Source organism: Falco punctatus (genome assembly GCF_963210335.1).
Source record: "Falco punctatus genome assembly, chromosome: 5".
NCBI classification, from domain to species: domain Eukaryota; kingdom Metazoa; phylum Chordata; class Aves; order Falconiformes; family Falconidae; genus Falco; species Falco punctatus.
Window position 1 is genome coordinate 2,607,721 of NC_137584.1, and position 17,980 is coordinate 2,625,700.

At 38.5% G+C, this 17,980-nt stretch overlaps 1 protein-coding gene across 1 annotated transcript in view; it reads right to left on the bottom strand.

Annotated features, from left to right (window-relative positions):
* Positions 1-17,980, bottom strand: part of MANEA (mannosidase endo-alpha) — a 47,107-nt gene that overhangs the window by 18,937 nt on the left and 10,190 nt on the right. Inside the window, exon 1 of the mRNA XM_080388077.1 lies at positions 1-17,980. This exon is cut by the window's right edge and continues 10,190 nt beyond it. Coding sequence (XP_080244203.1) covers positions 1-128 — 128 coding nt within the window. The 5' untranslated portion in view covers positions 129-17,980.

Here is a 17,980-nt window from a genome sequence, read left to right on the forward strand (position 1 = left end):
CCGCCCGAAGCAGGGGCGCTGCCCGGCAGCCGGCAAGGGGGACAGGGCGGCGGGGCGGACGGGCAGGCCGGGGCAGGGCGCCGGGGCGCTCTCGCACCGCTCCGCCGAGGCGCGGGGCACACGCGCATGCGCCGGCAGGCGCGCAGGCGCGGGGCGGGGGCGGTGCCCGGTGCCCGTTACCCGCTACCGCCGGGTGCGGCCCGGCCCGTGCGCGGGGGTGCTGCTGCCGCGGGGGTGGGGGCCGGCGGGCCGGGGGCCCGGGCTCAGCCTCAGCCTCAGCCTGCCTGCGGCCGGGCGCTCGCCGCGGCTCCCTGGCTGTGCCCTCTGAGGGCAAGGGGCGTGAGCAGCAGCGTCTCGGGCCTCCTTGGCCTTTGGAACAGCTTTTTTACTCGAAAGGCCTAAAAGCTCTTCAGCTCTTCGCTGTTTCAGCAAGTTCTTTGCTGGATTGTTGGTTGCATTTCAGCTGGGGAAGAAGCTGCTCGATGGTAGTGGCTGGGTACAGCCTGGGGCTTAAATGTGTGGGCAGTGCAGGATCCTGTGTGCGAACCGCTGGGGTGGCGGTTGTCAGCCTGTATTAAGAGAGTGCGGTGCTCCAGGCGGCCGCGCCTTTAGATGAGCTCAGTGCATTGGGGAAATTGCCTATCTTTATACTATATACATATATATATGTATATACTATATAAATATACAGCTATATGGGAGTAAATCAGGAAAAAAATAACACGGATAGAAGCACGCCAAGTCTCATTTTGTAATTGCATATAATTGCAGTAATGTAAAAATGTTTTTGCTGACGTTTCATATGCTAATGCTTCTGTGTGCACCGCTCTCTTTTTTTGCAAAGCGATGAAAATGGGCTATGAGTAGCTGCCATAATGAGATTAGTAAGTGAAACAATGAAAAAACTACCCGTTTTCTACTGTAACATCAGAAATCTGTCAAGAAGAACACTTGTTGATGAGTGCTTCAGATTGACTTGATGCAAATTCTTGCACTAGGTAAACAGCACTCTTTTCCCACAGAATGAAAACATTTCTTCCCTTTGCCACATGAAAATCGATTGCAGCCCTGTGGTGTAGTTTGCCTGATTAGGTGGTGCTTTTTTTTTGAAGAATCTCTCTAAGCCCTGAGAGAAACTGAGTACAGTGTTCAGAATTGTGGTTTCATTGAAATCAATAGCAAAATTATTATTATTTTAAACAGAGACAGTATCTCACCTCATATGTGGACAAAAAGACTTGGATGAGTGTCTCATACTGTAGATACAAACAAGTAATTTCAACAAGTCCCGTAGCTCTTGAGTTCTGAGTACGTTGTCAGGCAGAATTGTTGCATGATGCTTTCTTTATGCTGTCTGAGTGTTCTGATAGGAAAAACATTTGTCGTAATACTTATTTCTAGTATTTCTTGCATATATCTGAATAATTTCATTAACAGGGAATATGTTGTAAATTATTCAGGAAGTCATGCTTCAATAATAAATGAGTTGGCATATGAATAGACTGGAGATAAAAATTTGAAAACTTGATGTTTGTATCATTTCCTTGTAATCTTACAGAATTTTTCTTTTACTGCATTTTCTTTCTTTGTCTTTTTTCTTTCCTCTTTTTTCTTCCATCTTTCTTTTTTCTTTCCTTCTTTTTTTTTCAAAATAAAATATAGTATAAGGTGCTCTTCAGTTCTGTTTTATGGAGGCCATAACTAATTTTCACTTCCTCTTTACCATGTGGAAGAAGTCCTACTGGAACTAAGAAAGTTTAAGGTACAAAAAGCTTAAGAGTGGAAAAAGTAAATCTGAAGCTTCATTTGTAAACATTGTACTGTTAAGAGTACATGTTTACAGGATAAAAATCTGCTATTGTTAGGAAATAAACAGGAAAAAAAAGAATTAGAGGGGAAAAACCCTAAAATTTATTGTTCTGACATAGTTCTATTATGTCAGAACATTTTTGCTGAACAGATTGAATCTACTGGCTCAGATTTAAAAAGCAACAACCCAAAACTGTTATATCACACCATTTCCTCCAGGCCTTTCTGCATAGTAAGGAAATTAAGTAATTATGTTTAATTTAAGTTTAGGTGGAACAGGGGAGGTTAATGTGATTGTGGTTATATTATTGGTTAACTTTCTTTTTGAATGTCTTGTGTTACATTTCTTTTTCCTTCTTGGTCTTATGTTTGCCTATTTTTATGTGTTAGATCAAGGTGTACCTTTCCCTAGCCTGCCTTCAGTGTATATCCTTATATTTCCTGCAGCTTCCATAATTTTCTCCTCCGTTATATCCTGTATCTTCTCACTTGTTCTTTATTTGTGGATATAATAGCTGCAATAGACTGTTCAGGCTTCAGAACAAACACAGAAGAAGAAACAGTCTGTGTTTGCAGCCTTTCCTTCTCTTCTTATAGTCCTATCTGTCTCAAAATCACGAATCTCTCTTCCTCCCAGTAATCATTCTTAACCCAGAGCTTCTCCTTTGCAGTTTTGTGGATCTCTGCCACTGTACCTGATATATAGCCACCTCTCTGAATCCTTATTCCCAGAGTCTCTTATTACTGCATCCCACGTTTTCCTGGGCAGAAGCTACAGACAACCTTGCTTTTATACCACAAAAAGCAGTGAAGTGCTGGTCCGTTTTTCAGTCAAAGTTTCCAACAACAGTAGAGATAATATTTTGGTGGGATTTGGATAACTATATGCCCACCTCCTAGAAGTTTTGAAGGGTTATTTTGAAACAGTAAAGACTGGTTCCACAGTTTATTTAAAGCAGTGGGAAGCTTTGATTATGAAGACTTCAATAGTACATGGCCAGATTACCTGGCTGCAGGCCATGGACAACTGTAGATCTTCAAGCTGTGAAGATAAACAAACCTTATTAAAGGTCATACTCTTTTTTCTGTCACAAAACTTATCCCTGGGTTTATTGAATGGTTCACTAAACCGTTGTGTGTAATAAAAGATTTGTTCCAGCCTTTCAGAAGTGAACCTATACTATACATATAGAAGTTATGTCAGTCTTAAAGTAATTTTGAAATTTAGAAAACCAGTGTTTCTCCTTAGAAAGCAGTGGGGTTTCCATATTTTTTTAAATTTTGTGTTCTGAAATTAACAAAACCAGGATAAGCTAGAAAAAAAGGTTGAAATTATAGCTATTGGAAATGTACTGTACTCACTTCAGAAGGTTCTGTTTTCTTTTTGTATGTCTAGACAATGTACACAAGTAGAAATTTCCTTTACAGAGAGAAATACTCTAATGCAGCCAATAATTTTATGAGGCCAAAATGTTGTATATTTTGTTAATACAGGAGTGCCTACCAAGTTTATTGAACTGTGTGCTGTTGTATGTATTGGATTTGTATGAAGGTTATTGGACAATGAATGCACATCACTTCTTTTAGCATGTATTTGGATGTGCTTTTTCTTTCTTTCATTTCTTACTGTTTTAAGACCTTGTCTGGAAAAGTATAGCCAGTTAGAATGTACCACTTTCTAATACCCTTTTGTTCAAAGTGAAGTTACATAATATGTTAGAGGCTAAGGGGAAACAATTTTTTCCCTCTGCCCATAAAGAAAATGGTACAGGAAGAATTTACATATTGTTTTCAAGATTTTCCCTGGAATACTTATCAATCTACAGATGTATTTGGTTTCGAGTCTCATCTCCTTCAGAAATTAGAAGCTTCATTTGTGCTTCCTCTCAGATTAAATGAACTGTGATGAGACAATGATGTTTTCTTCTTCTGGCAGCAAATGTAATTCAGCCTAGGTAGTCTTGTGCATTGAGTTTTTAAATTATTTTTTTCTTTTCAGCAATTGCAGCAAAGAAAGTTCTTCAAAGAAGAGGAATGTTTAGATGACAGGGTGATACATGCTTTAAAAATATCTCGAGTTAGGTGGTATTGGCAAGAAAATGAGCCAAAGCAAGGGAGAATTTAAAAAAGTATGACACACACAGCCTGTGGGTACTCTTTAAAAACATGCATTTGGATTCAGAGTGTTCCAATGCCGTTTAAGCATCCTTAGCTGGGTTAGTGTTAATAGAGGAAATAAATTAGCTGACTAATATTTCATCACACTTCTAAGAGTATCCAAGCATTTCAGTTGCTAGTCGTGCATTAATGCACACAAACTTTCAGAAGAAATAAGGACTCTTCTTACTGATGTAGAAGACAATTTACATATAAAATGCAAATGTACATGCATAGCCTTTCCTTACTGTATGTTCAAACAGGCTGTAGTCTTGCAGTTTTAAGACGCCCCATTTTAGATTGCCAATTAAGTTTCTCAAGATAGAGCAGCCTAGTGATTTTGTTTTGTGGTCGGGATAGCTCTGCGGGATGAAAAAAAGTTCTTCTAGTCTTGTAAGTGACCCAGTGCAGTTCAAGATTGTATAACCTACTGCACAGTTAAATGCATTATCCCACCAGTGTTCAAAACTGAGGTTCAAAGTGACCAGGTGCTTAATTTCTGCCTATACATGAGTGTTATCATTAGTGATATGATTTATTTTTTTGGTTTTTTTGTTTTTTTGGTGGAACATCAGTGATGAAGAAGTGCAAGTATAAAAAAATGTGCTATGTTTGCAATTCCAACTTTTTACTAGCTTGTATTTCAGGAATAAATGAAGCACTAATAAATTTCATACCAAGACATGTAACTGTCATATAAAGGCTGCTAATTTTCATTTTGGCCACTAGGTAAATGAATAATCTATAGGTGAATAAATAATAACAAATATTCAAAATTATTTTTTAAAGGATTGCTGGTTCATGTAAATTATTTGTTTCATTTCCCAGTAAACAACAAGTTTAAATTTCCTGTCATATATTAAGCATAAATATTGGCTCAAAGTCAGTCAAAGGTATGTATGTCTTAAACCACCAAAAAGTATTGCATGACCTGATAACAGTGCAGCTGTTATGACAAAAAGCTGCAAAGAAGTGTATATTCGGCCTAATCAGGCTGCTACATGAAAAGTGCTGGCACTGAAGGAGTCACAAAGAAATGGCAGGAAATATGTGGAATTAAGACTATGGAATGAGAACTTCCAGCATTGAAAGCACGATGAAACAGATTTTCCTCATAAAGAAACAAAAAAAAAAAAGATGTATTAATGTTAAAGATATTCCTGCCTTCCATTCCAGTTAGTTTGAGCTCATAAACTAGAATGGGGAGTGTTTTACCATTTTTATTGCAGTGTTGTTCTATAAAACAATGTTGTTTCCATCTGTGTATCTATGTGAATGTAATTGAGATGCATAAAATATTAGACGCATATTACTGACATAGAATCTTTGTTGTTCTTTTAGCCGTTCTCTACACAAGCTGCACCTGAACAGCTATTCTACCTACAAAGTTTTCCTGTATTGGGGGTCTCATTTTGTAACGTTGTTAGAATTTGGCATAGCAAAGCAAGATTAGGGAGAGCGGTATACATTAAGAAGGGTCATCAGTTCACAACAATACTGTTTGTACTGTATAGCCGAGCATTAGTGCCTGGGAGGTTGCCAAGCGAGTGCAGTAATTTCCGTAATTGTGCAGTTAAAACTGTCTGCATCATGAAGGCGTCTGATTAATTTGAAGATCTTACTGTTTTATGTGATGAGAGAGGGATAACTCCATGCAGTTAGTGTTGCACTCAAGACTGTAGGCAAACTTGGCAGCTGATTTATCATGCAGACGAAAGGAACCCTCACTGGGCTAGCAAATGATCAAGCACTGCAGCTTTCATTACAGTCAGTAACCATTTTTGACTTTAGATTGTTAACGAAGCATGATTCTCCATTGGTCAGTGCCTCTATAATAATAACAATAACAACAACAACAAAACAACAACAATAATAACAGTAATAATAGTAATAGTAATAATAATAATTATTATTATTATTAATTTTGTGTAGCACCTAACTGGATTAAAGTGTTTCTCAAAATAGATTTAAAAAGATACTGCCTATCCTGAGGACTTAGAAACTTCTCAAGCATGATTCAATGTAGTGTTAGAATTGAGGGGTAGTTGTAAGCTGTTATTGGCTTTATCCTGTCTTACTGTCATCTTATGTGTATTACCAAAAATGGAATAAACCAGAAATTTTAGTCGGCTAGCTTCTTGTAGGATCTGCAAAACAAATTGGTCTGAACATGGACCTTAGTGGCACTGCACATCAGCTCAGGAGAAAACACACAGAATACTGAAAAATACAGGCAGCTGCATGGTTGAATGTGGAAGTTGGTAGCAAAATGTCAAATGGGAGCATGGATTTTACCTGTTTATTTTTTTCTGCTGAAACAAGTGCAGTACTCAGGTATTTAGTTATTTCTGGTTTACTCTCAGGGAGCAATATCGTCAAGAAGTGACATTCCAGTTGGTGCTGACTTGGAAATATTTAGATAACTGGATCTTTCTAGGAGTAGAGTGTCCTTCTTCGAGGAAGAATACCTTTCTCTAGTGTCTGTAACGAAACACCCAGACTGTCCACTTTTAAGAGTTACTGTATGATTCCTTTTCCACCCACTTCTTAAAACACAGCTTATATGAGCCAGGAAGTTAACCAAAATACAGTTCACAGGATAGATGATGACTTGAAAATCGTTTTATAGTTACTGATTTTCTATTGTAAAGATAGTTAGTCCTGCCTAATGATACAGTATGATGCTGGTTGGAGGTTGATCGGCAGCTGTGATGCTGTGCTGAATTCCTTCCAGAAAGTCACTGGGGATAAACAAGCACATCTTAAGCAATAAATGTATCCCATGATTAAAAGCAATTCAGTACATTTCATAACTTCTGTAATTTTCTTACAAATAAATAGAAGATCATGAGAAATTATGCTTTCTGTATTTCTAAAGTGGAAACCATTTTAAAAAGCATTTTATCCAGAGGAACCAGCAGAGGGTAAGGTGTACTATGAAAAACTAACACACCTGTAGAAGTGTTCAAGTAAGCGCCTCAGCTGTAGGCACATTTCAGCCTCTACTCTTGGTTCAGGGACATTACTTTACATGAGCTTTTAGTATGAGGTCTGCACAGGTGAATAATCCTACTACCTTGAAGGTATATTAGGGAATAAAATACTTGTTAAACAGAGCCATATGTCGGCGTCGTACTATGTATATTAATGTGTTCTTTTCTGTTCCAAGGATGTTTTAGTATATGCTTTAAAAAACAAACAAACAACCAACAAAAAAACACAAAACAGACTTATTTAACTAGCACAAAAATTATTGAATCAAAGATAGTAATTTATAATCTTGCAGAATGGTATTGTGCAAAACAGAAGCAACGGGGCACAGAGAAGGAGAAAAAAGGAACAGGATGTTAACAGTGCTACATTTCAGTTGTTACTTTCTGAAAGTTAACCTTGAGATTTTGATGGCCTTATAGACTTCTGTTAATTTGTGAGTAAAAGCAACAGATACTTAGAAAAAATTGTTTACCTAAGTCTTATGGGAAAGATGAGGGAGGAAGAGAAAAGCAAATGATAGTTCACCGTATTTGCTTTTCGTAGTGGGGTTTGAAGTGACTTGTTCTCCAGTTGATTCTGAAAGAAGAAAATAGAAAAATACGTGAAAAGTTTATATATGGAACTTGATGTATTTCATAGATGGTGATTCTTTGTGGACCTATTAGTATCAGAGGTCAAATATACATTCTGACCATCTTTATAAGTGGATAACAACATGCTGGGAACTAAGTTACATGAGAGTGCATTAGAAAATAACCCAAAGAAAAAGCCCTTCTATTTCTTAACTTACAATGCATTATTTATCAGAGAAGCCTGGTGGACTGTAAAAATAAAAATTTTAGGGAGTAAAAAGTTGCTTTTTGTTCTGTACAGGTGAACTATGTAGAATAAGTAGGATTTAATCCTTGATTATAGCCTGTGCAGGCTACTGAAATTAAAATAGTGTGCTGTACACACATCTTTTTCTGTCAGCATTTCCCCTCATTACTCCTGTTTTTAGCCTGAGGCAGAAAATACTACTTTCAAGTCCCCATTCGTTCAGTTTTTAGACCATGTTTTAGATAGCATCTGTAGTGGCTTAATTTACCCCCACCACAGCTATGACAAAAATATCACCAAAAGACTTTTAAAATAAATTGTTTACCACACAGCCTTGTGACGTTTTTTCATTCACTATGTTCAATTCTGAGACACTGCTGTTTTATCGGATCGGGGCAGTAAGAATCTGGTGTGATGGACTGAAATGTTAGCAACCTTTCCAGAAGGAAGGATAAAAAATAATAATTTGTGCCTTGTGAAGGCACTGAAGACTTAAGGTATGGGTTTAGTTACTTAAAGACATCCAGGGCCATCTAAGATGCACTAAATTACCATAAAACCCCATCCATTTATAGCTGGAACTTTCAACACCGCTGCAGGAGACTTTTGCTCTTTGGTATGGCTCTTAGAGGAGATATCTTGAGCAACAAAAAGCACTGGATATGTATGTTTAGACAACTAAATTCCACATTAGTGCTTTCTACCTTCTACATGGAACACCAGGGCTTCAGTTCCCCTTTCAAGGGTTACATGGATACTTACGTAATCCTGAAAATCCATGTTCACTTTCTGGATAAGCCAAGGATACCTATATATTGTGTCATGTTTCTTCCTGAACTTTCACCTTTCACCAGGTGCCTTGAAGACTTCAGCACCTTAGCTCTTGCCTGCTGCCGTTGTATCTGTGACATTGAATAAAAGTTCAGATTTCAATGGGTGAATGCAAAATTCTTGTTCTGAGTCTAAATTTATAGTTAAATTAAGCATAATTTTCAGTTCTGTTCCTGTAAATTTATATGTCTTATTATAGTCCTTGGTAAATTACTTTGATGGTTAATTGTTAAAAGTTTGTGCTCTGTATTCAATAGCTGTTACAGTGCATTATATCCTAGTCTGCTGCTTTCAAGTTCCTCTTGTTTTTTAAATCTCTGTTCTTACAGAGGTAGAGAGACTAAGTCACTCTTTGTTCTTTCATTCGATAGGTTAAATTTAATTCTACTTCTAGAAGAGATGCTTCATGTGGCTTTGATCATTCTTCCTCAGATCTTCTCTGCTTATGTCCAGTGTGAACTCTAGGCATAAGAACTAGATACATTATAGCATCTTAAACCAGTTTTTCCAGTGGCATTTCTTTCTATAGGACCTACATTTTATAAGGATATATTTACAGGTATCTTTGATCATTGGAGTCATAAACAGGATTACAGGACATTATCTAGTCCTTGGATAAGTTTCTTGCATGAAGACAGTATATACTATAATTCTGTCATTCTTAAGAGGCAGTTGTAAAAAAATTCCTTTAAAAGATTGCACAGCCTTCCTAAGCAACCTGTTCTAATCCTTCACTGTCCTTACCATTAGATAGATTTTTTCATGATTTCTAACTTAATTCTCCTTTTCTTCAATTTTAGCATATTGCTTTTTATTTTGCCTTCAGACCACATAGAGGTGGATGAATTTTCTTTGATGCTTCTTCTTACTTTCTTAGAGATTTATCATATATGCTTTATATCAAGCTGTATATACCCATGATCATTTTTATTTGCCTCTTTTGGACTGTCTCCAATCAGTCCATATCCTTCTTGAACTGTAGTCCTTAAAAATGAAGAAAAAATAAAAGGCCAGCAGATACTTTAAGAGTACCAAGTTAACTAAAAAAAATGTATTCTGAATGTTTTTAATGCAGCACTCTTACATATAAATCCCAAAATTACATTTGCTTTTTATGACAATAAAATGATATTGTTAACCTCTGTTCAGAGACTGTGATCCCATGTAACATTAACTCCTTTTCTGTGGTACTGATGGCTATCCAATCTAGTCTTGCATTTTTCCATATCAGACTGTTAAGGTTGCTTTTCTTTTTGGTATCTAACATGAAACCATCATTATGACTACTTTGCTGGTGATCAGACTAGAGAATATTTTATTCACCAGCAGGCTAACAATAGTGACAGTTTATTTCTAAGCTGAATACTGCAGGTTCAAATATATATGTTTCTAGAGCTCCCTGGAAGCTTTTCTGATTGAATCTAATGTGAACATAATGGATGCAATTGCATTTGGTAATGTAGTATTTAGCAATATTTTTCAGTCCAGAATCCAAATATCAAAATCACAAGTCAAGTGCCATGTTATTAATGTAAGCTCTGTGATTTAGCATCAATGCAAGTAATGTCATTAGAAATTTGCAAAACTAGTATGACAAAGTATTTCTCAGAAATCAAATTGACATTAATTATATATCCTTCTTTAATTTTCAATCAGCCCTTTAAAATTATTTTGGCCTTTCCTACCAATGGAAACAAAAAACTCAAATGCTTTGTTTCAAGCCAAATTTGGAAAATCTGTATTTTACGTAGTAACTTAAAAATGAAACCCTAAAATACTGGGTGGTTTGTTGTTTGGGTTTTTTTTTTTTCGTTGAAAGGCCAAAATATCCTGATATTCTGGTAAATACGTCGTGTATTTTTGTTTCTTCCTAAAATGAATTGTCAAAAGAAGTCACAAATTTTCAACAAAACAGTCTCTGTTGAAAAAAAAAAAGAAAATAAAATTATCCACTAAAAAAAGACAGTAGTTGGAAAATGGTTCCTTAATTTTATTCTGTCCCTTAATTATATTAAATCTGAACTTGTAGAATTGGCATCTAAGTAGTTAGAAAATATTTTCTCTTAGTGCTGAGTGGTGACTTCATTATTATACTTAACATCTTTGTTTTGTGCTAAACACATGCTCACCTTTTATTATTACTTTTAATTCTTCTAGCTTGCTGTTACTCTAATAGCTTTATAATATCATTATGGTAAGGTTTTATCAGACAGTACAAGCTAAGAGGTGAGTTATATCTAGAAGGTGAGTTCTGTTTTATCCAACAGGATGTGAGGAGGTTTTAGTAATACAAGGAGCTATCACAGGTGATGACACTAATGTCTGCCTAGTCTGGTATTTCATCTGTACTGGTAAGTACCAGAAATTCTGTAAGAAGAAATTAAATTCGCTGTTTTCCAAATGAAGTCCACAAATATTTTTCATAAATCTCATAATAAATATATGGCTTATGTCATGAAAAGCTTGAAATGACATTTTTATTCAAATTAACTTGCTATTTTAATCATAGATTCTAGTGTTGAGTCTTCTTTGACATTGAAAGCTTCCTAGTACTTTGCATTAAAATAAGCTTTATTGCCTAGGCACAGAAGCCTAAAAAATAAAAACAAATCCCTGCTTTCTTTTTAACAGTTTAAGCCTTTGTCTTCTGAAATGCACCCCTGAAATGCCTCTGCACTGAGGTGTACAGTGTAGGGAGTAAACAGGAGGAGTTAGAAGTGTGTGCAGTTACAGGACTATGACCTCCCCGGGATTGTGGAGATGTGGTGGGATAGCTCATGAGTGGAGTGATGCAGTGGGGAGAGGCTGACAGGCTTTTTAGGAAGGACAGGATGGGAAGACGAGGATGGGGAGTTGCTGTTTATGTGAGACAGCAAGTGGAATGCATGGAGCTCTGCCTTGGGACACGCCTGGAGTCATTCAAGCTTATAGGTAGAGATTATCAGGCAGACCAATGGGGTGGATGGTTTTGTGGGTATCCGCTATGGACCTTCTGATCAGGAAGAATTTGATAAGGCCTTCTTCAGACAACTGGAAGAAGCCTCGTGTTCACAGCCCTTGGTCTTCATAGGGGACTTGAACCAACCTGATACCTGCTGGAAGGACAATAAAGCAGGACTCAACCAACCGAGGAAATTTTGTGACTGCACTGTTGACAACTATCTTGCATGCATGATATACCATAACACTATACCATATCCCTAAAGCACTGCATCTACGTGTTTTTTTAACACCTCCAGAGATCTTGATGCCACCACCTCCCTGGGCAGCCTTTTCAAATGCTTGACAACCCTTTCAGTGAAGAAATCTTTCCTCATATCCAATCTAAACCTCCCTGGAGTAACTTGAGGCCATTTCCTGTTGTCCCATTGCTTGCTACTTGGGAGAAGGGACCTACACCCACCTGTCTACAACCTCCTTTCAGGTAGCTGTAGGGAGCAATAAGATAACCCTGAGTCTCTACTTCTCCAGACTAAACAACCACAGTTCCCTCAGCTGCTCATCATAGGACTTGTGCTCCAGACCCTTCACCAACTTTGGGATGGGACTGGTCGGCATATCGAGCCCTCCATTCCTCTCAGACTGGTGACAACCACCTTTCTTTTCTTCCTAGCAGAGCTGGTCTTGTGTGGGTTGGCTGACTCTCCTTAGGAGCTCCTCCAACCTGGATGGGCTTTCATCCACATCATAATTTTCCTGGCCTTCAGGTTCCAGAGCTGCATACTTATTGTACAGGAGTACATGGGAAGGTGAAGTAGGCGAGGGGATGATTCTGGGTGATGGTTCTAAGAAGAAGAGGAGCCCAGGAGAGCTAGCTCATATTCAAGAATCACCTCCTTCAGCCTCAAAGAAAGGTTCACCCTGACAAGCAGGAAATCAGGCTAAGGCAGTAGAAGGCCTGCATGGATGAGGAAAGAGCTCCAAACTGAGGTCAGACATAAAAAGAGGTATACAGAGAGATGGAAGGAAGGAAAGGTGATCCAGGCAGAGTATGGGGTTGCTGTCTGATCTTGCAGGGATAGGGATAGGAAGGAAGACATCAGCCTGGAGTTGAATCGAGCAAGGGATGTGAAGGGCAACAGGGAAGGACTCTACAGGTACATAAACAGTAAAAGGAAGCTACTGCTGAATGGGGCAGGGGGAATAGTGACAAATGATTTGGAGAATTCTGAGGATCTTGATTCCTTGTTTGCCTCCATCTTTTTCAGTGAAACTGGCCTTCAGGAATCCCAGGCCTTTGGGACCAGAGGGGAAGTCTAGAGCAAGGAAGAGTTACCCTTGGCAGAGGAGGACCAGGTTAGGGAGCACTTACACAAACTGGACATACAGTCAATGGAGCCTGATGGATTGCACCCCCAAGTACTGAGAGAGGTAGATGCTATAATTTTGAGGCCACTCTCAAATATCCTTGAACAGTCATTGCAACTGAAAGAGGTTCTGGAAGACTGGAAGAGAACAGATACCACTCCTATTTTGACAAAGTGCAAGAAGGAAGATCTGGGGAACTAGAGGTCAGTCATCCTCACCTCAGTTACTGTGAAGGTGATGGAGAGAATCTTCCTTGGAACCATTTCCAAATACATGAAGGCAAGAAGGTGATTGGGAGTAGTCAGGATGGATTCACAAATGGGAAGTAATGCTTGACCAACCCGCTAACCTTGTCACAATGAAGTGACTGGCTTGGTGGACAAGAGGAGAGCAGTGATGTTGGTTACCTCAACTGCTGTGAAGTCTTTGACACTGTCTCTGATAACATCATCTTAGACAAGCAGACAAAGCGTGGGTTAGAGAAGGGAGCAGTGAGTTGAACTCAAAACTGGCTGAACAACTGGACACAAAGTTTGTGTATCAGCAGCAGGGAGTCCAGCTGGAGACAAGTCAGTGATGGTGTACCTGGGAGTTGATACTGGGGTAATACTGTTAAATGTCTTTGTTAATGAGCTGGAAGATGGGACAGAATGCAAACTCAGCAAGTGTGAAAATGACACAAACCTGGGAGGAGTGGCTATATCCCAGATGGTTGTGTCATCATACGGAGGGACCTTAACAAGGTGAAGAACCGAGCAAAGGGGAATCTCATTATGTTCAATGGGTGGAAATGCAAAGGCCTGCACATGGAGAAGAATAACCCAAATCACCAGTACATGCTGGAAGCTGATTGTCTGGAGTACCACTTGGCAGAGAAAGACTTAGGGGTCTTGGTGGACAACAAACTAACCATGAGCCGGCATCACCCTGGGGATGCGTTAGGCAGAGCTTTGCCAGCAGGCTGAGGGAGGTGATCCTTCCTGTCTGCTCAGCACTGGTGAGGTCACTGTGTCCAGCTCTGGGCTCCCCAGGACAAGAAAGACTTGTAGAGTGAGCCCAGTGAAGGGCCACAAAAATACCAAAGGGACTGGAGCACCTTTCATATGAGGAGAGGCTGAGAGAGCTGGAGGTGTTCAGCCTGGAGAAGACATGGCTTAGGGTGGGGGGAGGGTGTGCGTCTGATAAATATAGTTCGATACCTGATGGGAGAGAATGAAAATGAGGGAGTCAGTCTTCTCAGTAGTGACAGGACAGGAGGTAATGGACACAACTTGAAACACATGAAATTCCATCAGAACACAATAGAACACCTTTTAACTATGGGAATGATCAAACACTGGGACAGGTTCCCCAGATAGGTTGTTGGGTCTCCGTCTGTGGAGATATGAAATACCCAAGTGGATGCAGTTCTGGGCAACCTGCTCTAGCTGACCCTGCTTGAGCAGGTGTGTTGAACTGGATCATCTGAAGAGATCCCTTGTAACCTAAACAAATATGTGTTTCTGTATTTTGGTTATACTATAATAAGGAACTGAAACAACAACGAGTGCTTATTTTGGTATTTATAATAGATTCTCATCAAGTAACAAATCCTAAATCAGGAAAAATAATTAAAAAAAAACCCAAAATAAGAAGTCGTTTTTCCTTTATTGGATATATTTACATTTAGATACCATTAGAGTATTGGAAAAATTCTAAGTATTGTGAAATTTACCAGTTTCTTAGACTTTGAAAATATATTGGAATTCTCTTTCTTTATTGGTGAGATGAATCTCACTCTTTATTTCTTTCAAGGAAGAGTATCTAAAGTGGCCTTCTTCATCAGTAATTGTTATTGCAACTGTGACAAATGACTGTAAGCACATTTATTTCCATAGAAGTTTGCAGATGTTGTTATCTAAAATGGATGGAACATAGTTGTCTGATCTTCTCTTATCATATGGAGTAAACTCCTGATGTGTTCAAAGTTAATGATAATAATTTTCTCTGACTTGACTTGGGGCCAAGATTTTACTTTAGGGCTTCCTCCTTTGGTACTATTATCTAAAAAATGCATGAGCCACTTCAGCTGCTTTTTGAAAGCTCTTATATCTTCTGACTGTTATATTCCACTTGTTTCTGTTCCCTCGAGTTCTCCTGCAAGAGCCATCACTTTCCATTTAATTTTGTTTTCCAACAAAGACAAGCTACCACTCTGTGTAAATGATTGTTGAAGGCAGAACAGGTTTTGCTAGCAAGGACTTCAGCATCTTCTTTCCCAGTCTTGAACACTTATGAAATGTATTAAATAACGAAGGTCAGAGTGAGCTGGGACACTTGCTGCTTTCTTTACAATGTAAAGTGCTGTGATTACTTAAGCATGCAACTTGACGTGCTAACTCACATGGCTGAGAAATATAAGGGATGTTTTTGCCACAAAGTGCTCTGCCTGTATGTTCAATACAGTAATTTTTCGTAATCACTAGCATTCCAGGAAGAAGTCAAGCATGTTTCTCTTTCCAGGTCCTAAGCAGCTTCTACTTCAAGACAGCTATAGAAGCATCTTATTGTAAGTCCCTGTCTTCTCCAGTGAGCTGTGGAAAAAAAAGAGAATCATAACAAACAGAAAACAATTACTATTTCATGCTCATGAGCAGATCCTTTTTTAATACAGGAGCAACAGCAGAGCCATGATGCTAGTCAAATGCACTGGCAAGTCTTTGTGGAAGAATCATAATGTATTGGTTCAGTCTCAGGAAATCAATTTCCATTTCATTGGAGCCAGCTCACCTTGGATTAGCTCTCCTGGAAGACCTGCTCCCCAACAGCCTCTGCTGCAGCAGAGCGTTACAGCCTTTTTCACGTCATAGGTCAGAGCACTCAGCTTTCATCTTTCCCATGTGAAAGGCAAATCAGGCCTTTTTCACTCGTCCTGCACTGGGACTGCACTTTACATCATTTCTGTCTACAATGTGGAGGACTATGACACGCTTAGAAATTTCTTTCCTACTTTAGTAAGGGTGGGGAAAGCTATTCCCTTCCCTTATTTGCCATAAGCAGGATTGTATTTCCCTATTCCACCTATTGCCCCAGATCTGGTGATGCTCATTCAGCAGGCAGTCCCACAGAGGGCTCTTGCTTTTGGAGGACTGGTAAGTTCTATGTAGAATCATATGGAGGAATATCCAAAATGATCAATCAAGAACGGGAATAAAAATGCAATAAATTAAATTGGCAATCCCTAAGAAGTAAGTAGAAATACATAAAAGTAGAGTTCAAATAATCTATTTTCCATACTGACAAATACCTTCCCCCAAAGCAGGGAAATTGAATTCTTCTGGTCTTTTTGGATGTGTTTATCATAGTCCATTTTATCTGGCAGGACCTTAAATCACTCTTTATGTATAGTAAATCTACTTTAAATAATTTCTAAAAACAGAAACTGTATCATGTTGCCCTTTTCTGTCATGACAGTAAATAAGAGCACAGTAAATTTTGTTTTTCTTATTTGTAAAATAGTATGCCAATTAGGATTTCATACAATATCCTTAGCACTGCTGAATCGGCACCCCTTTTGCACAAATGTATGAGAAAGAAGAGTAGTTTGTACTTGCTGGTATTACTTTTCTGTCTCTTCCTGTCCCTAATGGTCAACAGATACATTTTTTCCCTTGTAAAATGCAAATTTGTTTTAGTAATATGGACTTCAAAGAATCTCAGGCTAAAGCTTTGAGGTAGGTCTGCCTGTTGTTACCAGGATTATTTACATAAAGAAGGGAGAGAGGGTTGCATGGCTAACTTTAGTTTTGTTAAACTAGGCAAAAGATAACTTGAAAAAAGCCACCTCACTGTTAGACTTTAAAAAGTGACTTTACAAATAAATCTTTGCATGCCACATACTACTTCGCAGAACAAGTACTTTCCTTCTGGCTTGCTACTGGTAAAGTGACTTTTACTGGTTCTCTATGTTGCAACAAACTCTTGACTGTCCACTTCCAAACCATTGGGTAAGTTTCTTTCTTTCCATTGCTTACGTGACTTGGCAATGACTACTTCCTGCCAGCATTAATAGTATCAGTTATGTTGCAGGTAGTTTGTGTTCTGGATATCAGCATTCTTTAATATTTTTTGATATCTCTATTGCCTTTCTTTGATCTCCAGATCTTTCTCACAATTGGACAGAACTACATGCAGCAAAACAAACAGGGTACCCTCTTTTGTTTAGCAGCAACTTTTAAAATTAAATATAATATATCCAGTACAATGCAAATTGCAAATAAATAAAGGAATATAAATTTGGCATCATTATTTCAGAAGCTCTTACTTCTCTTTTCTTATTGCCATCTGGGAAAGTACTCGTGTCTAGGTTTCTTAAGTCTTCAGAGTAGGAGATGAGGTTTGGTTCTGCTGGGTCAGAGGCTTGGGCAGCTGCAAAGGTGAGTGTATATGAGCAGCTATTTGCAAAGCCTGCCTGGTGCAAATTGGAGTGGAGGACTTGGAGGAGGGTAAAGAAGTAGGTTATGTGAATTCTGAGTTGAGATACTGGTGTTCTGAGGCAGAAAGATGTTGTTTATTGGGTAAATGAGCTTCAAGTCTGGAAAGACTGTCGCTGTGCAGTAGTACTGATTAGATGTCACCAGACAAATGGGCTTCTTGAAAGCATGTGACACACAAGGCTAGCTAAAAGAATGAGACAAAACATGGAAATAATTATTTTAGGAGGATTAGTGGTTGAGATGCAGCATAAGAATAATGAAAACAAAGTGGGACTAAAATGGATGAGAAACTAAACAATGCATTCAGGGATGAGAGTCCATTAGGATTTCTGATGCAAAGTAATATGGAAAGAGAAAAGAAATAATATAGCAGGAAAAAAAGAGAGTGGGAACTGAACTTTTCTCTATTCATTCTCTTCAAAGCATCATATCTTTAATTAATAAAAAGATAAAACGGTTTCAAATATTTTCTGTATTACCTCCGTTACAACTGACTCTGCTAATGAATACAGCCTAACCCATTACAAACTTCTCCAAATATATGTAAACTCATGATATGGTATAAAACTGTGTGGGTAATAAAGGGA